Raw genomic sequence first — 19,293 nt, forward strand, 5'->3', positions numbered from 1 at the left:
CGTTTTTGCACACAAATTCCAATACAACCATATGGAGCCAATACTCCATAGGGTGGCATTGGAATTTAAAAGCGCCCTTTGCCAAAAATTGGCTTGGGGGGGTGGGGAATCCAACCCCTCGCCATGGACCCTGTTGCCCCAAGGGTCCATGGCAAGGGGTTGGATTCCCACCCACCCCCAGCTGAAGGGGCATTTTTAAGTTCCAGTGCAAGCCTGTGGAGTATCAGCTCCATAGGGCTGCACTGGAAGTCGTGCACAGAAATGGGAATGGGAAAATAAATTGCACTTCTGCATGCCTGGGGAATGTCCATAAATGTTTTTTAAAAAAAATTAAATCCCTAGGCATGGGGAAGTGCGAAAAAATGTTCTCGGTCTCATTTTTGCAAATAAAGGGCCCAGGAAAATTTTTTAAAAGGGCTCTGACAGTGATCAAGACTGTGGTCCAAGCTGGGATGGGGAGATTGGCGGGGTGACAGCCTCCCCAAGGTGCCATTTGGGCACCATTGGAGGGGCTGTCACTGGCAAGAGGAAAAGGGCATGGACAGCAGCTTGGCCACAATTGTGAATGGCGATTGCAGCGCCGCTCAGCAGAGTGGCGGGAGTTTCTGCTGCTCTTGCTGAGCGGCTCGCTGCCCAGTGCCCTTTACGCACAATGGGTTGGCATGTTTGGATTTTCATGATATGCCACCCCATCATGGGTAAAAACAGCCCCTACCTCAGATTGTTGGTTATTACGGTGGGTTGTTCAGGAAGAGCAACCTACCCTTCTAAGAACAGTCCCAGTTCGCATGACACACTAACCCATCATGGGCAGTCAGCCATGATGGGCTAGCTTGTCATGCAAACAGTCACAGTGATGCTTCCTTAAACACATACATTGTTGTAATAAAATCTAACCTTAAACTCATTTTAACAGTTGCACTTTGCATGCTGCATGGATAGATAAAATGAAGACTGACTAAGAGAAAAAGGAATACTTCTGAAGTTTATGTGTCTGCTGTATGGGAAAGAAGTCCAGAGGCAATGAGGGATAGCAAGTGCGGAAATGCTGAGTAGTAGACAGTTAGGAACAACAGCATCTTTATCCCAAGTCTTTCCATTTGGAAGTGAAATGTTTGTTGCTTCAGTCAAAATTTCAGCTACCTATTTGAGGAATTGTCCTCTTTTACATTTAAAAGAGCTCTGCTGGTTCTTTCATGTTTATTTTGTATTTCTGTTTATACTAACTAAATAGCATTTTAAAATATAAAATATACTTTTTCTTACTCTTTCTTTTCCTTAGCAAATTCCAGATGTTTCTCCAACAGGACGTTATACAACCTTGGTTCCTCTCTTATTTATTTTAGTTGTAGCAGCAGTTAAAGAAATAATAGAAGATGTTGTAAGTATTAACCAAAACATTTTCTAAATAATATTGAACTGTAGTGCTTATGTTCAGGTAACATATACTGTTTAAATTATATTTGATTTGATCTAAAGGTGCCTGTTTATTAAAAGGCACGTTTCATGAGTGGAAAAGTACCTTTGGATCCAGCCTTCAGAATGTTTAGGACAAAGGTAGATTTAATTTTTTTCTTTCTAAACAGCAAGAAAAAAAACATCAGGCTATGGGGCAGACATTTGTTATTGTACATATAAAGTACATGCAGTGGTGGTGATGTCTTTGAGCAGTAGGAGGCCCAGGAACAGATCTTATGCATCGTCCTTCATCCACTTGCCTACCATTTCCTGTGCATTTATAATTATCACAATTTTCTGTTCTTTTTATATTTTTAAAACAGCTGATCTGTGACACAGTAGTTCATGTTATGAAATTATTCTGTTAGTTAATTTTTTCTTCCTCTCTGGATGTAGAGTTGCTTTTGAAATAGGAGACTTTCAAAACAGTATTTCCTGACCCCATAGACAATGAAATTATAAAATTGAAGGCTTGTTGTTGTTTCTAGCATCACTAAGGGATATGTGGCTCTTGATACCTCATTGGATTACTTAAAATATGCATATTAATTAGTCATTGACTGTAACATCAAATGGTTCCTTGCAGAACAATGATTACAAATAGAAATTTCAGTCATTCCATCTCAACTGAAAGACAGTACTTTTCAATACATATAGTTTGCACAATTGGCGGAGAGTATCAAGTGGTGAACGTGCATGTGTGACGTGGCCTTCATGCCTTGCAAATGACTGACCTGTTTGCACGATCCCAACAACCCACTGTCAGCCACTTGTGCAAACTCTGTGTATTGAAAAGTACTTTCTGATTAGTCATGGTGGGTTGTGGCCCACAGGTGCCAGGTTGCTGATCCCTGCCCCTGCTGCGGCACCTTCTCATCACATGCAAACCCAGTGAGGATGGGTTGTTTGTTTATTTATTTCATTTCATTTCTATACCGCCCAATAGCCATGGGCTGTTTTAGGGTTGCAGGTGGCTTGTCAACCACCCAAACAACCCACCTTTTCCGGGTTCACATATAACGAAAAGCTACAATGCACCCATGCTGCACCCCAAATATTCTAAATGGTAGCCACTACCACAGCAGGAAGCCCCGTAGTGAAATTCCTCCATGGTAGCTTCTTGTTACATGTGAACCAGACCAATATGTGTGAGCTGCCGCTGTTTAAAAGTATTGTGTTTGAGTTAATTATTAAGTGGTAGGAAAACTCTGTGGTGTTCAGTCTGTGGTAGCTTTTTCACATATGTAAGTCATCACTTGATGTAGTTACCGAGAGATGGATATGCCTGAGAAATAGGGCTAGTATCAGAAGGTAGTATCCCTATCATGCAGATACTGTTAACGTGTGGATATTCATCTCTTAGCAAATGCAACATTAAGTGATTACTTAGAGCACAATCATAACCTGCAGATCTGCTGGCTGGAGAGTGTTAGGATGGGGTAGAAAAGCCCTTCCATCAGCAGAAAGGAGCTCTGCTGGTGTTTGTGCGGAGGCACATTTGTCCAGATGGCCCTCGGTACTCCGCAAAGAGCCCAAGAGGTCCCAGGATTGGGTGCTTCACTTAAGCCAGTCTGGAGGTTAAGTGACATCAACAGGAGGGAAAATTTAAAAAAACAATGATATTCTGGAGAAGAAAAATGGTGAGGCTGTCCCTGGACACACTGCATGCCCTGGCCAGCATAAGCCCGCTGGACGATCCACCACTTCACTACCCCACCCCAATCCCACTTAGGATTGCTCTGTTACACATTTGAAAAGCCTACCACAGAGTTTTCATATCCCTAGATAATTGCCTCAAACACAATTATTATTGCATAGGAGCAGTTCATGAATATTCATTTGTAAGTCATGTAGGCCACATCACACATTCGTGTTCATCACATGATGACTCTCAGCCAAATGTGTAAACTGCCTGTGTTGAAAACTACTGTTTTTGAGTTGACGTTTAATTTAAGACTTTTATCAAATGGCTTCTTTGGGTAAGCTTAGGAGTTACCATCTGAGCCTGACACTTGTACGTATGTGATTTACACTCTTCTTTCTTTCTATCTTTAAGGAAAAAGTTACATATAGGTTTCCACAAATCTGCTTGCCAGCTCACCACTGGCAAGTACATTTTTTCCTGGCAATTCCCCTGGCCTTCTTCAAGGCTTGGGAGAAGTCTGGAGGATTTCCCTGATCTTGCCCTGAGTCTTGAAGAGGTTAAGAAACAGTAAGGCATCTTGCTGGTCTCCATGCCAATATAAAGTCTAGCAAGTGTGGGAGAAGGGTGAGGGATCGAAGCTCAGTGTAATGTTACAGTCAAGATGACTTGGGAGAGAAGGAGGGTCAGTTGCAAGTACAAATTTTCACTGGCCGTGAAGGCCAGACTAAATTTCTGGTTACATGCTTTCTTTTTAAAATGATGTCATCTTGCCAATAAGATGCCAGACATAATCTGCATTTTTAAATGCACTTCTTGCAGCACTCTGATATCCTTTTCCCTTTCTTGATATATTTTTATACATTTAGGCCTACTATACCTATGTATCTGTTTGAATATGATGTTGTTTTGTTTTCTATTCATATTGATAGAATTCCTAGAAAAGGGGTCATTAGTGTTGAATTGGAACAATAGATGCTGTTATGAAAGCAGCAATCTTGGATACAGTTTTTATGTGCTAAGACCCACTGAATTAAAATAGTCTTTAGCATGACTATCTGTTTACTTAAAAGCAAGTCCCACTGAGCTTGGTGAGACCAGCTTCCTTAAATGCATATGCCTATCTGGCTTGAAGGAACCCGTAATACACACATGAAGCTTCCCTGTCTCACTTGCTGACCACTGATATTGCACAAGCCGTTTCTCTTAAAACAAATGGGAAAAACCTGCTAGCATTCTGTAACCATCAACTGCCTTGTTCCTGGTTGGTGTGTGTGTGTAAGCTATGGTTGTGGGCAGAGATACTTGTGGCTATACAGTCAAATGGGAGAATGAGCCTGCAAGACATATTCAAGGAGCAGTATCCAGTGCTGCCACTTCACTTATGCAGTTGACATAGTGGTAGCATGAGTGACCTCTAGTGCAATCCCAATAGTGTATGGTGGTGTGACAGGCTTCCCTGTAGGATGATGTGAAGCTACCCTGTCAGGTTTTTGTTGATGCATTGGGAATCCAGACAATGTGTAGTCTGGGCAATGATGGAGGGTGCAGAGCTTTTATTCTGTTGCCATAGCAATATCAATAGAGCTATAATCTAATGCTAGTGCTGCTTCTAATGGGCCAATGTGCAAGGACCCCCACCTCTGACACAGATCCCTCAGTGCGTGGCTCTCTTTTATAATTTATATTTTCGTCTAAAGTGAACAGTGTTTTGATATTTAATTACAATAGTTTTAACATTTATATATTTTTGTTTCAGAAAAGGCATAAAGCTGATAATGCTGTGAACAAAAAACAAATACAAGGTATGAACATTAGTACAGCAATTTTTTAAAAGTACAGTGAAGAAAAGTGTATGACATGTTTTGACTCCCATTGTTTTTAATGACTACTTTTTAATAGCAGTTAGCAGTTCATCAACCACAGGAACATGTTTTGTTTTGTGAAATATAGATCAGATAGCTCCTGTACTGTACCTAGAAATCTGAGGAATTTTAAGTCACAAAAGTTGACTGTAAAATGTGGTTGAGGACATTCATCACTATCTTTAGGGCTGTTGTTTATATGCCTCCCCGATGTCTAAATTGTTTGCTCCATGTGTGATCTATCAAAAAAATGATAGACCACATAGTTTATAAATTCAAATATAAAGGATTTATTTTCAATAAGTATGGTCTCTGTATTGGTACACAAGTTAGGGATATGTCATTTGAAAATAATTAGTAGTGTAATTTTATGTTCCAGTGTAGCTTTAATTTTTAGTTATTTATGTAACTTTTAGATAGTTATTATGGGGTTTATAAGTTATTTGTAAATTATTTAGTTAAAATATAATTAAAGTTGGGTTTTATTTGATTTGAAATACCAACATTTGTATTTTTTTTTTTGTATTATTGTAGTACTGAGAAATGGAGCCTGGGAAATTGTTCACTGGGAAAAGGTATGTGATCTGTTTTCCTTGCGAATAAAAATGTAAATAATGGCCTGGTTCGCACATAACAAGAAGCCTCTGTGGGTGAATTTCCCCACCAGGCTTCTGTTTTGAATATCTGAGCTGTGATGGGGCACATCATAGCTTGTCATTATGAAAGGGTGAACCTGGCAAGGGTGCATTGTTGGGGTGGTTAACAAGCCACCCAGAACCTATGGGCTGTTTTAGGGTTGCAGGTGGCTTTTTAACCAACAACCCACTCTTGCTGGGGTCACATGTAACAAACTACAAGTAGTGAAAATGGCAGCTGCCACTGCAATGAGGAGTTCCATGAGGAAATTCACCCACAGTGGCTTCTCGTTACATGTGAATCAGCTTACTGTGCTGGACCCAAAGAACTATAAATAGCTTTATAAATATCTGCTAGTGCTACTTTCCAAATTCTTGCAAAGCACTAGTGGAAGATTTTGTGTAACACTAGGTAGGTTTTTTAAAGCAGTTCTTATGCTTGTGCAAGTTCTTGTGCAAATGAAAGAACATCTTAGGATTTCATTTCATTCTTCTTGTGCAATGATGTAGTGTGAGGTTAAACAACTCTTCTATGAGCAGGAGACACCTTCAGCGCACAGAACAGTATCTTTGGATCCAAACCACTATGTTTGCCATATTGATTTACTTTGGTTAAACCACTGTTAGTTGTTTATCTGAAAGTTCTGATTTCTTTTTCATAGACTACATAACATTCCAACGCAAATACAACAATGGAATTATAATATATTAGAAAAGAGGAAGTTACTTTTATCTGTGAAAATTACCCACAGGTATCCATGCAATGCCATGTGAAGACAGTGGAATGTAGGATTTGGTGCAAGCATCCCAGTGCCACTTTAAGAAGACAGCTTGTATCCTTGCTTGGCACTGTGAGCTGGGCCTTGTCCCTGTAAAAGGGCAACAGCAGCCAACAGCACTGCTCTGTCCGCACTTGAACGAGCCTTTGTTCAGTGCTTCTCTGTCACACAAGGAATTTTAGGGGAGAATGGGTTACTAACAGACCTTTGTCTTATTCTAAAGGTTGTCAGAATGGCCTCCTCCCCTTAGTAGTAATGCAACATTGTGCTAGCAAAACTCCGTAAGGATGTATAATGGCATTGGTTCTGGTGGTTAGTATAGGACACTGATTTAACTCTTCTAGTACAAACCTCTCTATGATTTGGTTGTCCATTAAATTAGCCATGTAACCTGATCGCAGAGTTTCCTTATGACTGAGTAGTAGACAGCTGGAATGCAAAATTTGCTTTACATATTTTTAATATTTGCTTTACATAGTTTTAATATTTGCTTTACATAGTTTTAATATTTGCTTTACATAGTTTTAATTTCACTAAATATTTAATCAATCCTACATAATCATGAGAGAGATTAATTTCTCTTTCAGAAGTTGGATTAGATGGGGCTTCCCCCATATAAGCTTAATTTTTCAGCCAGGAAAGGGTTTCCCAGCCATTATCATTATGTTGTGCGGACCCCAACACAGTGGAGGCAGCCAGAGATCTTAAAAGGATCGTTTATATTAGTTCTGGGAAAGATCCCTGTCTGAAGCTTAGAAGAACTGCTGCCCATCAGAATAGACAGTACTAGTATAAATTAGACCAAAGACCTGACTTATTATAATGCTGATTCATGTATCCAAGTCACCAGACTTGGCTGTGGCATTTCTCTTGTGCATGTGTAAACAGTACATCAGGTGGATCTTATGCGCCACCTAGTGGTCAAAGGCAAAATTATTGCTCCAGTTAAGTCTTTTAGCTGTGTTTCCCACCGTTGAAGCTCAGTTTTGCGATTTTGCTTCCCTGAAGTGATCATGGATTCTCCGCTTTGCATTCTTCTGACTCAGGCTTCTTTTTTTCCATTTTCTCCCTAATTTTTGCAGGTCTGTGTGTTATTGTCTGTTCTCTTTTCCTCCCTTCCCAATATTTTTTCCTTTCAGGGAAAACAGTAAATGCAAAACAAAACACCGCAGCTTCCCCATTCTTGCCAGCTACCTTTGTCGTCATCTGTCACACACACACACACACACACACACTCATATTTGGCCTGCCTTTTCCCCCTTGTGCCTTTGGCTCTGCAGCTTGCTATGGGGATGCAAAAGGAAAGTCTGTTTCTGCCCACAAGTCTCCTCATAGCCTCACCCAGCAGTCTCCTCAAGCTCTTCACAAGCCGCCTCCGCAGCCTCTGTGAGTGATGGAAAGGCAATAATGGCAGCCATTACTGACCCTCCTCACATTCACACTGAAGCGGCTTGTCCATCTACAGCTTATGAAAAAGCAAGCCCTTCTGTTGCATCAGAATCTCCCTTTTTGCCATCTTTGGGACAGTTTTCCTCACCAGGGTTCAAAGCAAGATCGAGTGCCTGCAACGACACAGCCCTGGCTGGTACGGACATTGGGAGTTTGGGAGGAAGAGGAGGACAAGGAACGGGAAACCTGGCCTTATACAGGAACCCAGCTTTTGCTACATTGTCTCCTAGTCAGTGGGCCAGAAGGAGCCTTAAGGCAGGTGAAGATCTCTCTGATGACAGAGAGGCAGACTTGGCTGGGAATTTGGGCAGTCTGTTTTCGATGCAATCTTCCCCAAAGGAGTTCCACGAGTTCACAGAACTCTGTCAATCCCCTACAATTAGGCAGCAATCTGGGGGGATTCAGTTTCTCTGGAAATTCCACCTTCTCTGCTGCAGCACTTGAAAGAAGCTTTATTAGCTGACCTAGCTAAGGATGCCTTGACTCATTCTCGGCCTTTAACCCTTTCTATGTCTACTACATCTAGAAATGCTGCACAGCCCTCTGGCTCTCTCCTAATGTCACAGCAGCCTCCATAGACTCCTTCAGCTCCAGCTCAGGGCAGGGTTCATATATCTCCAGATACTCATGATGTACCTAGGAGGAAGTTAAAAAGAAAACGTCAGATCAACCCAAATCTGGACTCTCCTAACCCAGATGAGAATGATACGGACTTCATTGTCCTGGATGAAGAGGAGTGGAGTGGTGAGTCGGACCTCAAGGAGCCTGATTCCTATCGCCTATTTCAGGACTCCCATTATTTTTCCCTGCTATGTAAATCTATGACAGCCTTAGATTTGATTCCTTCAGGTGAAGCTCCTCAACCCTCTACTTCTAGGATGGTAGCTGTCAGCCCTGATCCTCAACCCAAGATCAAAGTGGTGAAATTGCCTGCTCTTATCCCAAAAGTGATAAGAGGAGAGTTGGATTCTCCTTTGCAGCACAAGAAATCCATCACTATTGCTAACAAACATTATGTTTTAGAGCAGCCTATTATGGATCACATTAAAGTCCCGCTTATTGATGTGCCCGTGGTGGCTCTGGTGAATTGTGCTCTTCACCCGAAACATACGGATGCGCAGCTCAAGGAAACGGTTGAGCACAAGCTGGATACTGGTTTGAAGAAGGCCCATGAAGCAGCATCCTTGGGTGGCAGCTTCAGCGTTGGTTTTTGCCAGACCTTCCCTCCTGTGGTTGGAAGATGTGTTGGATGGGGCACTTCATGATCAAGCCAGTTTACCCAAGACCCTTCTCAAGGTCTCTAGAGTGGTAGCTTTTATTGCTGGCGCCTCTTTGGATGCAGCTCAGTTTTATGCTAGATCCCTAGCAGCTGATGTGTTTTCCAGGAGACTCCTTTGGCTTTGCATTGGGAAGCTGCTCCTCCTTCGAAGTCCAACCTAGTGTCAAAGTCTTCTGTTGAGGGCAAGCTCTTTGGGGAAGAAGCATTAAAGGACTTCCAGGTCAAATCAGAAGATAAGAAAAAGGCTATGCCCACGACAAGAAAGAAGGAAGAAAGCCGTTTCTTTAGGAGATCTCTTAACCCTTACCAAACCAGCCAGCCATTTCATTTTTCCAAAATCTCCAGGCAAGGGAGGGATGTTCGGTCCACCTGTTCCACCTGGGCTCATTCCCAAGGAGGAAATAAAGGCCAACAGAACTTCTCCACTAGATATGGCTCATCCATCATGTCAAGAAGATACAAGCACCAGTTCTGACACCAACCTTTCATTGGTGGGCGATTGTCTTGCCGGGTACGCTGACAAATGGCTCGCCATCACCTCACATCATTGGGTCCTGGAGACTCTTGGCTCAGGTCTGCATCTGGAGCTGACATCTCGACCTCCCTGCTATTTTTTCCCATCACCAGCCCCAGCAAACCCGGCCAAGAGGGAGATGGTGAAATTGGCCGTCCAACTTCCTACTAGATATCACGGCAGTGGAACTGTTCTCACTTCTTTACAGTCCGAACTGAAGATGGGTCCATCAGAGCTGTCTTGAATCTCAAGTTTCTCAAGTACTTCATCTGTTACTGCTGGTTCTTGATGGAGACTTCTCTCCAGGGTTCTGTGGAGGTAAAGGAAGAAAAGACAAGACTCATTCTAGTGGCTCCCTTTTTTGGCCGTGGAGACCCTGATCAATCGGGGCAGCAGCTTCTCCTTGGCCCCTTCTTCTGCAGGACGACCTGTTATTTCAAGGCCATCTCATTCATCCAAGTCCTGTGTGGCTTCAGTTACATGTCTAGAGATGGAATGGAAACATTTTGCCAAAGAAGACTAGGGATAATGGAAAATTCCACCACGGATCTCGGTGAGGCCGAATGCCAGTGCCAATCCCTGCAGAGGCCATGATAGGCTATGTAAGTATTTATGTAGCCTATCATGGCAAGCAAAAAACAACAACAACTCGTATGCAAATGGCAGCGGCTATGGCGGCCGCCATTTGCGTTCCCTATTTTTCGCCGTTTTATCCTATGTAAATATTTACATAGGCTATTACGGCGAAAAAAAGGGGAACGCAAATAGCGTAGTGGGCACTATTTTTTTTCCGCTGTAATAGCCTACGTAAATATTTCTGTAAGATAAAACGGCGAAAAATAGGGAACGCAAATTGCAGCCGCCGTAGCCGCCGCCATTTGCGTATGCTGGGGGGGGGGTTGGCCTGCCGTGATAGGCTACGTAAATACTTACGTAGCCTATCACGACAGCCTGGCTGGACGCAAATGGCGGCCGCTACAGCGGCTGCCATTTGCGTCTGCAGCAGCCCGTCCATGGCTGGAACTCCGGCTGCAGACAGCCCTGGCCGGCTGCTCCGTGGAGCCGCCGTGGAGCAGAGCCGGCCGGGCAGGATTCCGGGGGGAAGGACCGGATCACCTCCCCCCCATTGAAGATTCTGTGGGGAGGGACGGAGCGCCTCCCCCCCCCCCCGCGAATCACATCCGCGAAAAGGTAAGTGACTTTCGTGCATCCCTAAAGAAGACCTCTCCCCTGCCATAATTGAGATTATATTGGCCTCTAGGAGGACATCTACCTGCAAAATTTACTAGTGTACGTGGAAGATATTCTTCATTTGGTGTACTAGGAAAAGGATTTGTGCTCAAAAAGCTAGAATCTCAGACCCTTTAGCATTTCAGCAAGACGGTTCGGCTGTGGGTCTCAAGCCTAATATGCTCAAGCATCAGGCTTCCATGCTATCTACTCTTCTAAGAAAAAAAAACTCCACATAGGTCCATGGGCTCTCATCTTTTTCTTAAACAGTTCTTGTGCAGAGCTTTTTCAAAGTCACCTCCAGTTCAACACCGTTTCTCTTCCTGGGATCTCCATAAAGTACTTTCAGCACTTCCAAAGCCACCCTTCGAGCCCCTGAAATCAGTATCTCTCCAACTGCTCTCTTTCAAGGTTTTATTCTTGGTGGCCATACATCAGCCAGAAGGATCTCCAAACTTAATGTCCTCTCTGTGAATAAACACCTATGGGTATTCCATAAAGATAGAGTTGTGCTCCATACTAACTCCTTTTTCCATCCTAAAGTTCTGTCTCCTTTTCATTGTCAACAAGAGCTAATTCTTCCCACTTTTGTCCTTCCCTGTACACCCCTCAGAAAAGAAATGGCATTCCCTTGTTGTCAGGAGAGCCCTGAAGGCCTATGTCAGCAGAAACAAAACTTTTTGGCAGTCACATTCCCTGTTTGTGTCATTCCATCCTGCTTCCTTGGGACGGAAGGTTTCTAATGCCACTCTAAAGGCCTGTATTCCCCTAACCTATTCCAGCCTGAAGTTGTCTCCACCTACCAAAATTTTTGTCCATTCTACAAAAGCAGCCACAACATCAGCAGCTATTTTCCTCAATGCTCCACTGCATCAATTTGTAGGGCAATTACATGAGCAAATCCCAGCACCTTTGTTAAAACATTACAGGATTGATTTACATGCCTCTGCTGAGGCGACCTTTTGAAGGTGTGTCTTGCAATACATCTTTCCCAGTCATTAAGCAGCTACTACTTTTTGCATCCCACCCTACATGGGTCAAGCTTTGGTATGTCCCACCTGATGTACTGTTTACATGCACAAGAGAAAAGACTTTTACTGACCCGTAAAAGGGATTTCTTTGGGCATGTAAAACAGTACATCAGGGCCACACCCCGGATTCAGATTCTGTTTCTGGCTGTTTCTGCTGATGGTGATTAGTTTTCTTATTTTTTCACACTTTGTTTCTTCCCAAGCCCTGTCTGCAGAGAGTGTGAGATGTCCTGTTTTTCTTGTTTGTGTTTTGCTATTCTCACTGATCCTTTTATTTCCTGAGCATGTGATCGGAAACTTGAGCTTCAAAGGCGGGAAAGGCAGTTAGGAGAACAATCCTATGCATGTTTAGACAGAGAAAAGGCCTGCTGGCTGGGGAATGCTGGGAGGTGTAGGCCTTCTTTCTGTCTAAACATGCATAGGATTGTGCCCTAAAAGACTTAATTGGAACAGCGATTTTGCCTTTGACCACTAGGTGGCGCATAAGATCCACCTGATGTATTGTTTTACATGCACAAAGAAATCCCTTTTACTGGTAAGTGACCAATGTCTTATTTCTGACCATGGGTCATAAAATTAGTGTAGAAGTTGACTCAGCCTTATAGGGAGAATATAGGCAGATGTACTTCACTTCAGACTAATTGTGATGGAATTCAGATACCTTTTAAACCTTTTTTCAGATTCCAGCCTAAACAGTTTACCAATTTTATAAGACAATGAATATTTAAATACAGTAAAAAGTTAAGGGCTGTTCTGCTAGTTTCAGATTATTAACCAATTCCTAGTTTTCTTTCAGGTAGATGTTGGAGATATAGTTTTAATAAAAGGCAAAGACTATATACCTGCTGACACTGTACTTCTCTCATCAAGGTAGAGATGCTTATCAACAGTTCCAGTGTAAAGGCTGGTTTCTCTACCCTGCCTTGACTTTATAATTACTCCAAGGAAATAAAGAATAAACAGAAGTACTCTTATGTCTAATGCTAATTGTATGTAAAAAAAACACCCAGAAATATTATATTACCAAAATATTGTTTTTCAGTATAAACAAAGTTAAGTATAACAAATGGATAAATGCTTTTAAAGGACAGAGGATTCCAATGTGTTTGATGTTATTCTCTTCTTTCCCTTAGTCACATAATTCTTGGCTTTGGGCATTTCTAGTCTTGATTTTATTTAATAATCACACAAATCCATTCATCAAAAATAAATTGTTAATTTGCTGCATAAAAATGGCTTCACTATTGACAGAAACTTATTTGGAAGACAAAAACATTCCCTAAAAATTATACTGAAATTGTATTCATACATGAAAAACCTCTTAATTTCCTTATAACATCAACGTGCAAAATATTACACATAATATTTTGTTAAGGTTAAATCTGAGATGTTGTTTATCTGTATTTCCTTGGACAAGTTTATTTGCTAGTCCACAATGAATATGTAGAAGCATTTTTTTCAAAATCTATCTGATCGGGTCATTGCTTGCACTGTATGTTTGAATAGACTATTTTAATAATCTTAAAAGAAGATTTTTAAAAATGCTAGGTGAATAATGTATTATAATTTCATTGCTTTTTGGTTAAAATGAGGCATCAATTATTTGGGGCTGTGTGTATATATGGGCATTGGAAAAAATCCTTAATAATATGAGTTGGATTGTGGGGCCAATATATATTACCACCTGCAGAAGGCTTTCTGTCTTAATTTGTGTTTAATTTTCAATACAAGTGCCAATACTTTTAGTATACATCATAAGTACTACCCAATATTTCATGACAGCTATTCCAAATGTAAAAAAAGAGAAAAAACGCATGCCAATTAGAGGACTACTTATTTAAAATGTAGGGGTACGCTGGAATCCCCTCCATTCTCTGCCCCATTGATGAACAACAAAATGGAGGCATCTCAGTGATTTTTCAGGGAAGCATATTTATTGCATGGCTCAAGCACAGCTTCTTGTGATGGCTGCCGTTTTCCCCAGAATGTTCCTCTGAGCAATTCGACATTATTATTATGTGGCATTGCTTGGAGGGGCATGCATGGGCATTGGGGGGGGGGGCAGGGAATGAATGGCAGAAGAGCACTGCTGTTGCAAAACACAGGCAGCGGCAGCAATAAAAGGCAAAAGGTAGTAATCTTGTGTCCTAATCTTTTGCTCTAATGCCCCTCCCCCAATTCACATGAAAATTCTTTAGCTAGCACTTTTGGCCCAGCCCTGGTACATAACAATGGAGGCTTTCCTGCATAGTATAGGGTAATTTCTTTCTTTGCTTCAGTGCACAAATGCAGCTCCTGTGTAATAGGCTTTTCAGTTCTCTTCAATGGAAGTTGCAGCTTCACACTTGCATCTCTTTGTATGTATGAGATCCTCTTAACATTGATGCGAAGAGAGTCCTTACAGCTAAGGTGGAGTTTTATGTGTGTTTTGGACTTCCTGGAATAAATTGCTAGATCAGGGAATATGGCTATACTGTTTGCAATCTACTAAGCACCATGCTTTCCTGCTAGGATGTGCTGCTACAAGTAGAAGAGCCACATCGAACAGATTTATATTTCAATCCTGTGCACACTTGTTGTTGTTCAGTCGTTCAGTCGTGTCCGACTCTTCGTGACCCCATGGACCATAGCACGCCAGGCCTTCCTGTCCTTCGCTCTCTCCCGGAGTGTGCTCAAGTCCATATTCATTGCATTGGTGGTGGTATCTAGCCATCTCATCCTCTGCCGTCCCCTATGCATAAGTGTGTATCGTAAGACATGCTTACCTGGAAGAAAATCCAACTGAAAACAGTGGGACTTTCTTCTGAGTAAATGTGTGTAGGATTAGTAGAATTGAAACTGTAATCTAGAAAACACAATATTGACTTGCTTCCCCCCACAGCCTCCTTGGAGGCTGGGTGCTTGCAGCTTCATCCATAAAGTGTCTCCCAAAAATCGAGAATTGATCAATTCTGTAAGAGCTAATGCTTACCACATGTTGGGCAACTAAGGGGAAAAGGGAACCAAAATAAAAGCTGGTGCCAGTTCATGCCATATATGTAATGGGCAATCAGCACTATTAGTGCTGACAACGCTGATGATCTATTAGGTGGTATTTATGAGCTCTTCCATCACTGCTCCCACCACCACCATTTGATGTTGGTTATAGGACATATCCATTATTTCTGCATTGGTGTGTAGAGCTGTATTTAAAGCATATAACATACCATCACAGTAATAATTAAATTCACTCCCTGTATTTGTGTGTCAACATACAATGGGCCTGAATGTGGGTGAAGACAGAGTACAAAAGGGTCACAAGAAGTACTTCTGACACAGAAAAAAGCTAGTGAGGAAACAGCTGCTTCCAGGCACCATTTTAAACAATCAGTCAATTCTAAAGGAAATCAACCCTGAGTGCTCATTGGAAGGGCAGATACTAAAGCTGAAGCTCAAATATTTTGGCCACCTAATGCGAAGAGAAAACTCTCTGGAAAAGACCCTGATGCTGGGAAAGACTGAAGGCAAAAGGAGAAGGGGACGGCAAAGGATGAGATGGCTAGATAGCATCACCGATGCAATGAATATGAACTTGAGCACACTCCGGGAGAGAGCGCAGGACAGGAAGGCCTGGCGTGCTATGGTCCATGGGGTCACGAAGAGTCGGACACGACTGAACGACTGAACAACAACAACAACGGTTAAATCAAACAGCATCCTGTCCAACTTTAAAACACAAATACCCAGGAATTTAATTGTATTTTTTCTTCCCTCAAAGTCAATTGTACTCATATAGGAAGGTTTTAACTTAAAAATAAAATATTTTATTTTGGGGAAATCAGACAGGGATTTTTATTTTCACAGTTAAGGTTTATTTTAATTTCTTAAGAAAATATGGGAATATCGGTTATCCAGATGAACCCTGGATTCCAGTAGTTATTGGTTCTGTTCTGCTAAACATTTCAGTTAAGCAGACCCTAATATTGGAAGAAAACAAGCAGAAACAGATTCCATGTTTATCCCCACTTTTTTGCCCTGACTAAATATAATTAGTATGTAACTTGTAATTACATATTTTAAATAATTAGGTCCTTACATTAAATAATTAGATGCTTACATTTTAACTGTTTTTCAGGGTTGTTTTCCTTTGAGTTTGTGTCTAAATATATAATTTAAATTTACCATGATCTAATTTAAATAGATTTTGAAAAAAGCCATCAAGCATTTATCAACATGCTCTGTATAGTAATTTCCAACTTTCTCTTTTTGTCTTTTGTCCACTTGATTTCTTCCCTTTATTGTTATTCCGTTGAAATTATTTTAAAACTGGGATATGTAGGTTGCAGTAGGGGAAATAGTGAAAGTGACCAATGGGGAACATCTCCCAGCTGATCTCATCAGTCTGTCATCAAGGTTAGAATGAACAGGTTTCAGAAGAAATGTGTATGTGGGTCCTCATACATCAAATTAAGTGACAGAAAGAAGGATGTGTGCCATCAGTCTTTTACAGCATGTTAATTGTATCTAGAAATTCAGTTATAAAAAGAATACAGCATTAGATTTAAATGAGTGTGCAAGAGTTTTGCTTGGGCTAAGCAACAGCAGTACTTATCATCAGTTCTTAAAGACCTTGTATAGACTGTTAAGGCTGCAATCCTATGCACACTTACTATGGCATAAGTCACATTGAAAACAATGAACATACCTTTGACTCAACATGCATACGATTGAACTGTAGCAAATACAAATATAAACATATTTGGACATCCAAAATGTGCTTTTCTTGCTTTCCTATTATTTTTTTATACTACACTTATATAACTAATACAAGAAAATATTGTAAAAGAAACTACTTCTTTGAAATGGTTCTATGCGTACTATCTATTTAAAGTTTTAACTAATATGTATATTTGTACTACAGAGAACCTTGGTTTCAGTAACTTTATATAACACCCTAACAGTGCAATCCTATACATGTCTACTCAGAAGTAGACCCCACTGAGTTCAATGGGACTTACTTCCAGATAAGTGTGCATGGGATTGCATCTTAATTGGCACATGTTAAGACTTGTAGAGGACCCTCAGCACAAACTTAAATGTTGCACGCTTTGTAGTGCATGCAGTTGGCAAATTGTCATAGTTTTTGTTCATGAAAGTACCGCATACTACTATGTTATACTTTAGATTTTGAATAGTGGTCTGTACTGTGATTGTATCTGACACTGATTTCACTAAACAAAGAGAATGATCTGATCTGAGAAGTGAATGTCATTTTTATCTCCAAAATTGTAAGGGGCATGTTATTTTATGTTTAATGTTTCTGCTGCCTTGTTTATTTTCAAAGTCCTTCATGAGATATGCAGCACAATGCCATGCATGTTAACTGAGAAGTAAGCACATTGACATTAATGGGACCTATCCTTATGTAAGTGTGCATAGGATTGTAGTTTTACAGTTCAGTCTTATGCATGTCTACCCAGAAATAAGTCCCATTGAAGTCAACATTAAGTGTATAAGATTACGACTTTAGTTTTTATTTGTTAAAACATGTGACGTATGTCATAATTTAAATATGTGTAAAGTGACTAGTATACTGAACTAGTCTAGATTCTAAGCAGTGGTCAATCATTTACATTTACAGAAAAGATGGCCAGAAAAAAATCAATATAAAGTTGAGGAATTTCCTGTCTAAACATGGATATATTTTGCAGTTCTACTAAATAATTTTTTATACAACTGTGTCAAAATAAGATAAACAGTACTACATATACTTTTAGGGGCCATGCTAGCTATATCTTATGATATAGCAAATAGCAATTCTGTTATTAGCTGTTATATTAAAATTAGTATTGACATTAAAATTTAAATTAAATAGACAATCATTTTAAAAGAGCCACACCATTTATTAATTTATTTAAAACATTTGTATCCTTCCCTATATCATTAAGATCTCTTTGACCACTGGAAATTTTATTCAGCCCTTCTCTAGCTTCTGATATTTTACCTGGCGGTGCCCACACACTCAAGCTTTTTTATAGTGAGATTTTTGGTATCTGAATTCTCCGTCAGAATCACTGCATACATACAGCCCTGTGTTTATGTGTAGTCACTTTTATTTTGAGAGAGGAGTGTTCTTGCAGAGGTTTAGGCAGTACTAATAAATATTTCTATAAGGTTTAAATAATTTGATTGTAATCCAAAGAACCTGTTCTTCATAAGAACTTTGAGCTATTGGGCAGTATAGAAATGTAATAAATGAAAACGAAATCAAAAGCTTCTGCATGTAATAGATTTCCCTTATTTGAGAACCTTGGGTGAGGCTGAAACAGCACAACGCTTATTATGTGTAGTGTTTCTTCCAGTAATTCCAATAAGTCCCCCCCGCCCCCCGGGTTGGGGAAAGATAGAATACTGTATAATCCATAATGGCCCATTTTGAAAGTAATTGTAAACTCTAAACTAATTCTAAATGTAATTAGTTTAGTTCTAAGTGGAACAGCAGAAGCAAGCATTGGTTTTGTGCACTCCCTGCCCCCTCTCCTCCTCTGGCATGACACAAGAAGGGGATCAGAAGCATCCGCTTCTATTATTAAACTAACTTAATTTAATAATTACATCCATACTGGGTTAACCATTGATAGTTTAAACTGTAGTTTGTTAACAAGCAGGGTCATAAACCAGTTTGATTTTGGCTTCTTTAAATGGATCAGAGTTTAAACCAACCAGAGTTTTGTTCAGTTTGGACATAACAATAAACGCATTAAATCAGGAAATAAAAGCTCCTAATATCCTCTGTGTGGCTATGAAGTTTGAAACTAAGGCATTTGAATGAAGAACATCAAACTGCATCTGAAATTGTTCAGCTTGTGCAAGCTGTTTCAGAAAACAACGTGGTTCTTACCGCCACAATTGTTTGTGCAAGGAATTGCATAATCTCTGCAAAGTAGTTGACTGTTTGTGTTATGCAATCCTGTGGATTGTGATCCTAGGGCGCAATCCTATTCAGATAGGCGGCTGCCTCCAAACTCGGAGGCAACTGCCTATCCAAAGCAGGGCAGGAGAAGCACGGAGGAGATTGTCCCCTCCACGCTTCTCCTGCCTTGCATTTTCAGCTAGACAGCCGATTGCAGCTGTCTAGCCGCAGGAGGGCTGAGCAGGGAAGGAGGCTGCTGTACAACACATTGGATATGTTGTACAGGCATTTCCGCCCTCCCCACCCCAGAACACCCCTTTTCGGCTGCTGCATGCTCCTCTTACGAGTGCGGAGCACAGGGCTGTTCCGTGCTGCCTTGTAGGCAGCGGGGAAGTTGTGGGAGATCGGTTCCCAGAAAACCAGGTATCGTATGGCCGCCTAGCCACAGTCTAGCGGCCATAGGATTGCTCCCTTAGTTTATTTGACTAACATACTTTGCCTAACACTTTGTAAGGGGCT

At 40.9% G+C, this 19,293-nt stretch overlaps 1 protein-coding gene across 1 annotated transcript in view; it reads left to right on the forward strand.

Annotated features, from left to right (window-relative positions):
• Positions 1-19,293, forward strand: part of ATP8A1 (ATPase phospholipid transporting 8A1) — a 127,217-nt gene that overhangs the window by 21,801 nt on the left and 86,123 nt on the right. The window contains exons 4-7 of the mRNA XM_084856873.1: positions 1,283-1,381; positions 4,860-4,905; positions 5,500-5,540; positions 12,679-12,752. Of these exons, the coding sequence (XP_084712999.1) occupies positions 1,283-1,381; positions 4,860-4,905; positions 5,500-5,540; positions 12,679-12,752 (260 nt within the window). The remainder of the gene's footprint in view (positions 1-1,282; positions 1,382-4,859; positions 4,906-5,499; positions 5,541-12,678; positions 12,753-19,293) is intronic.

This window comes from Heloderma suspectum, chromosome 5 (assembly GCF_057233095.1).
Source record: "Heloderma suspectum isolate Gila_16-S chromosome 5, 16-S_ref, whole genome shotgun sequence".
Lineage (NCBI taxonomy): Eukaryota > Metazoa > Chordata > Lepidosauria > Squamata > Helodermatidae > Heloderma > Heloderma suspectum.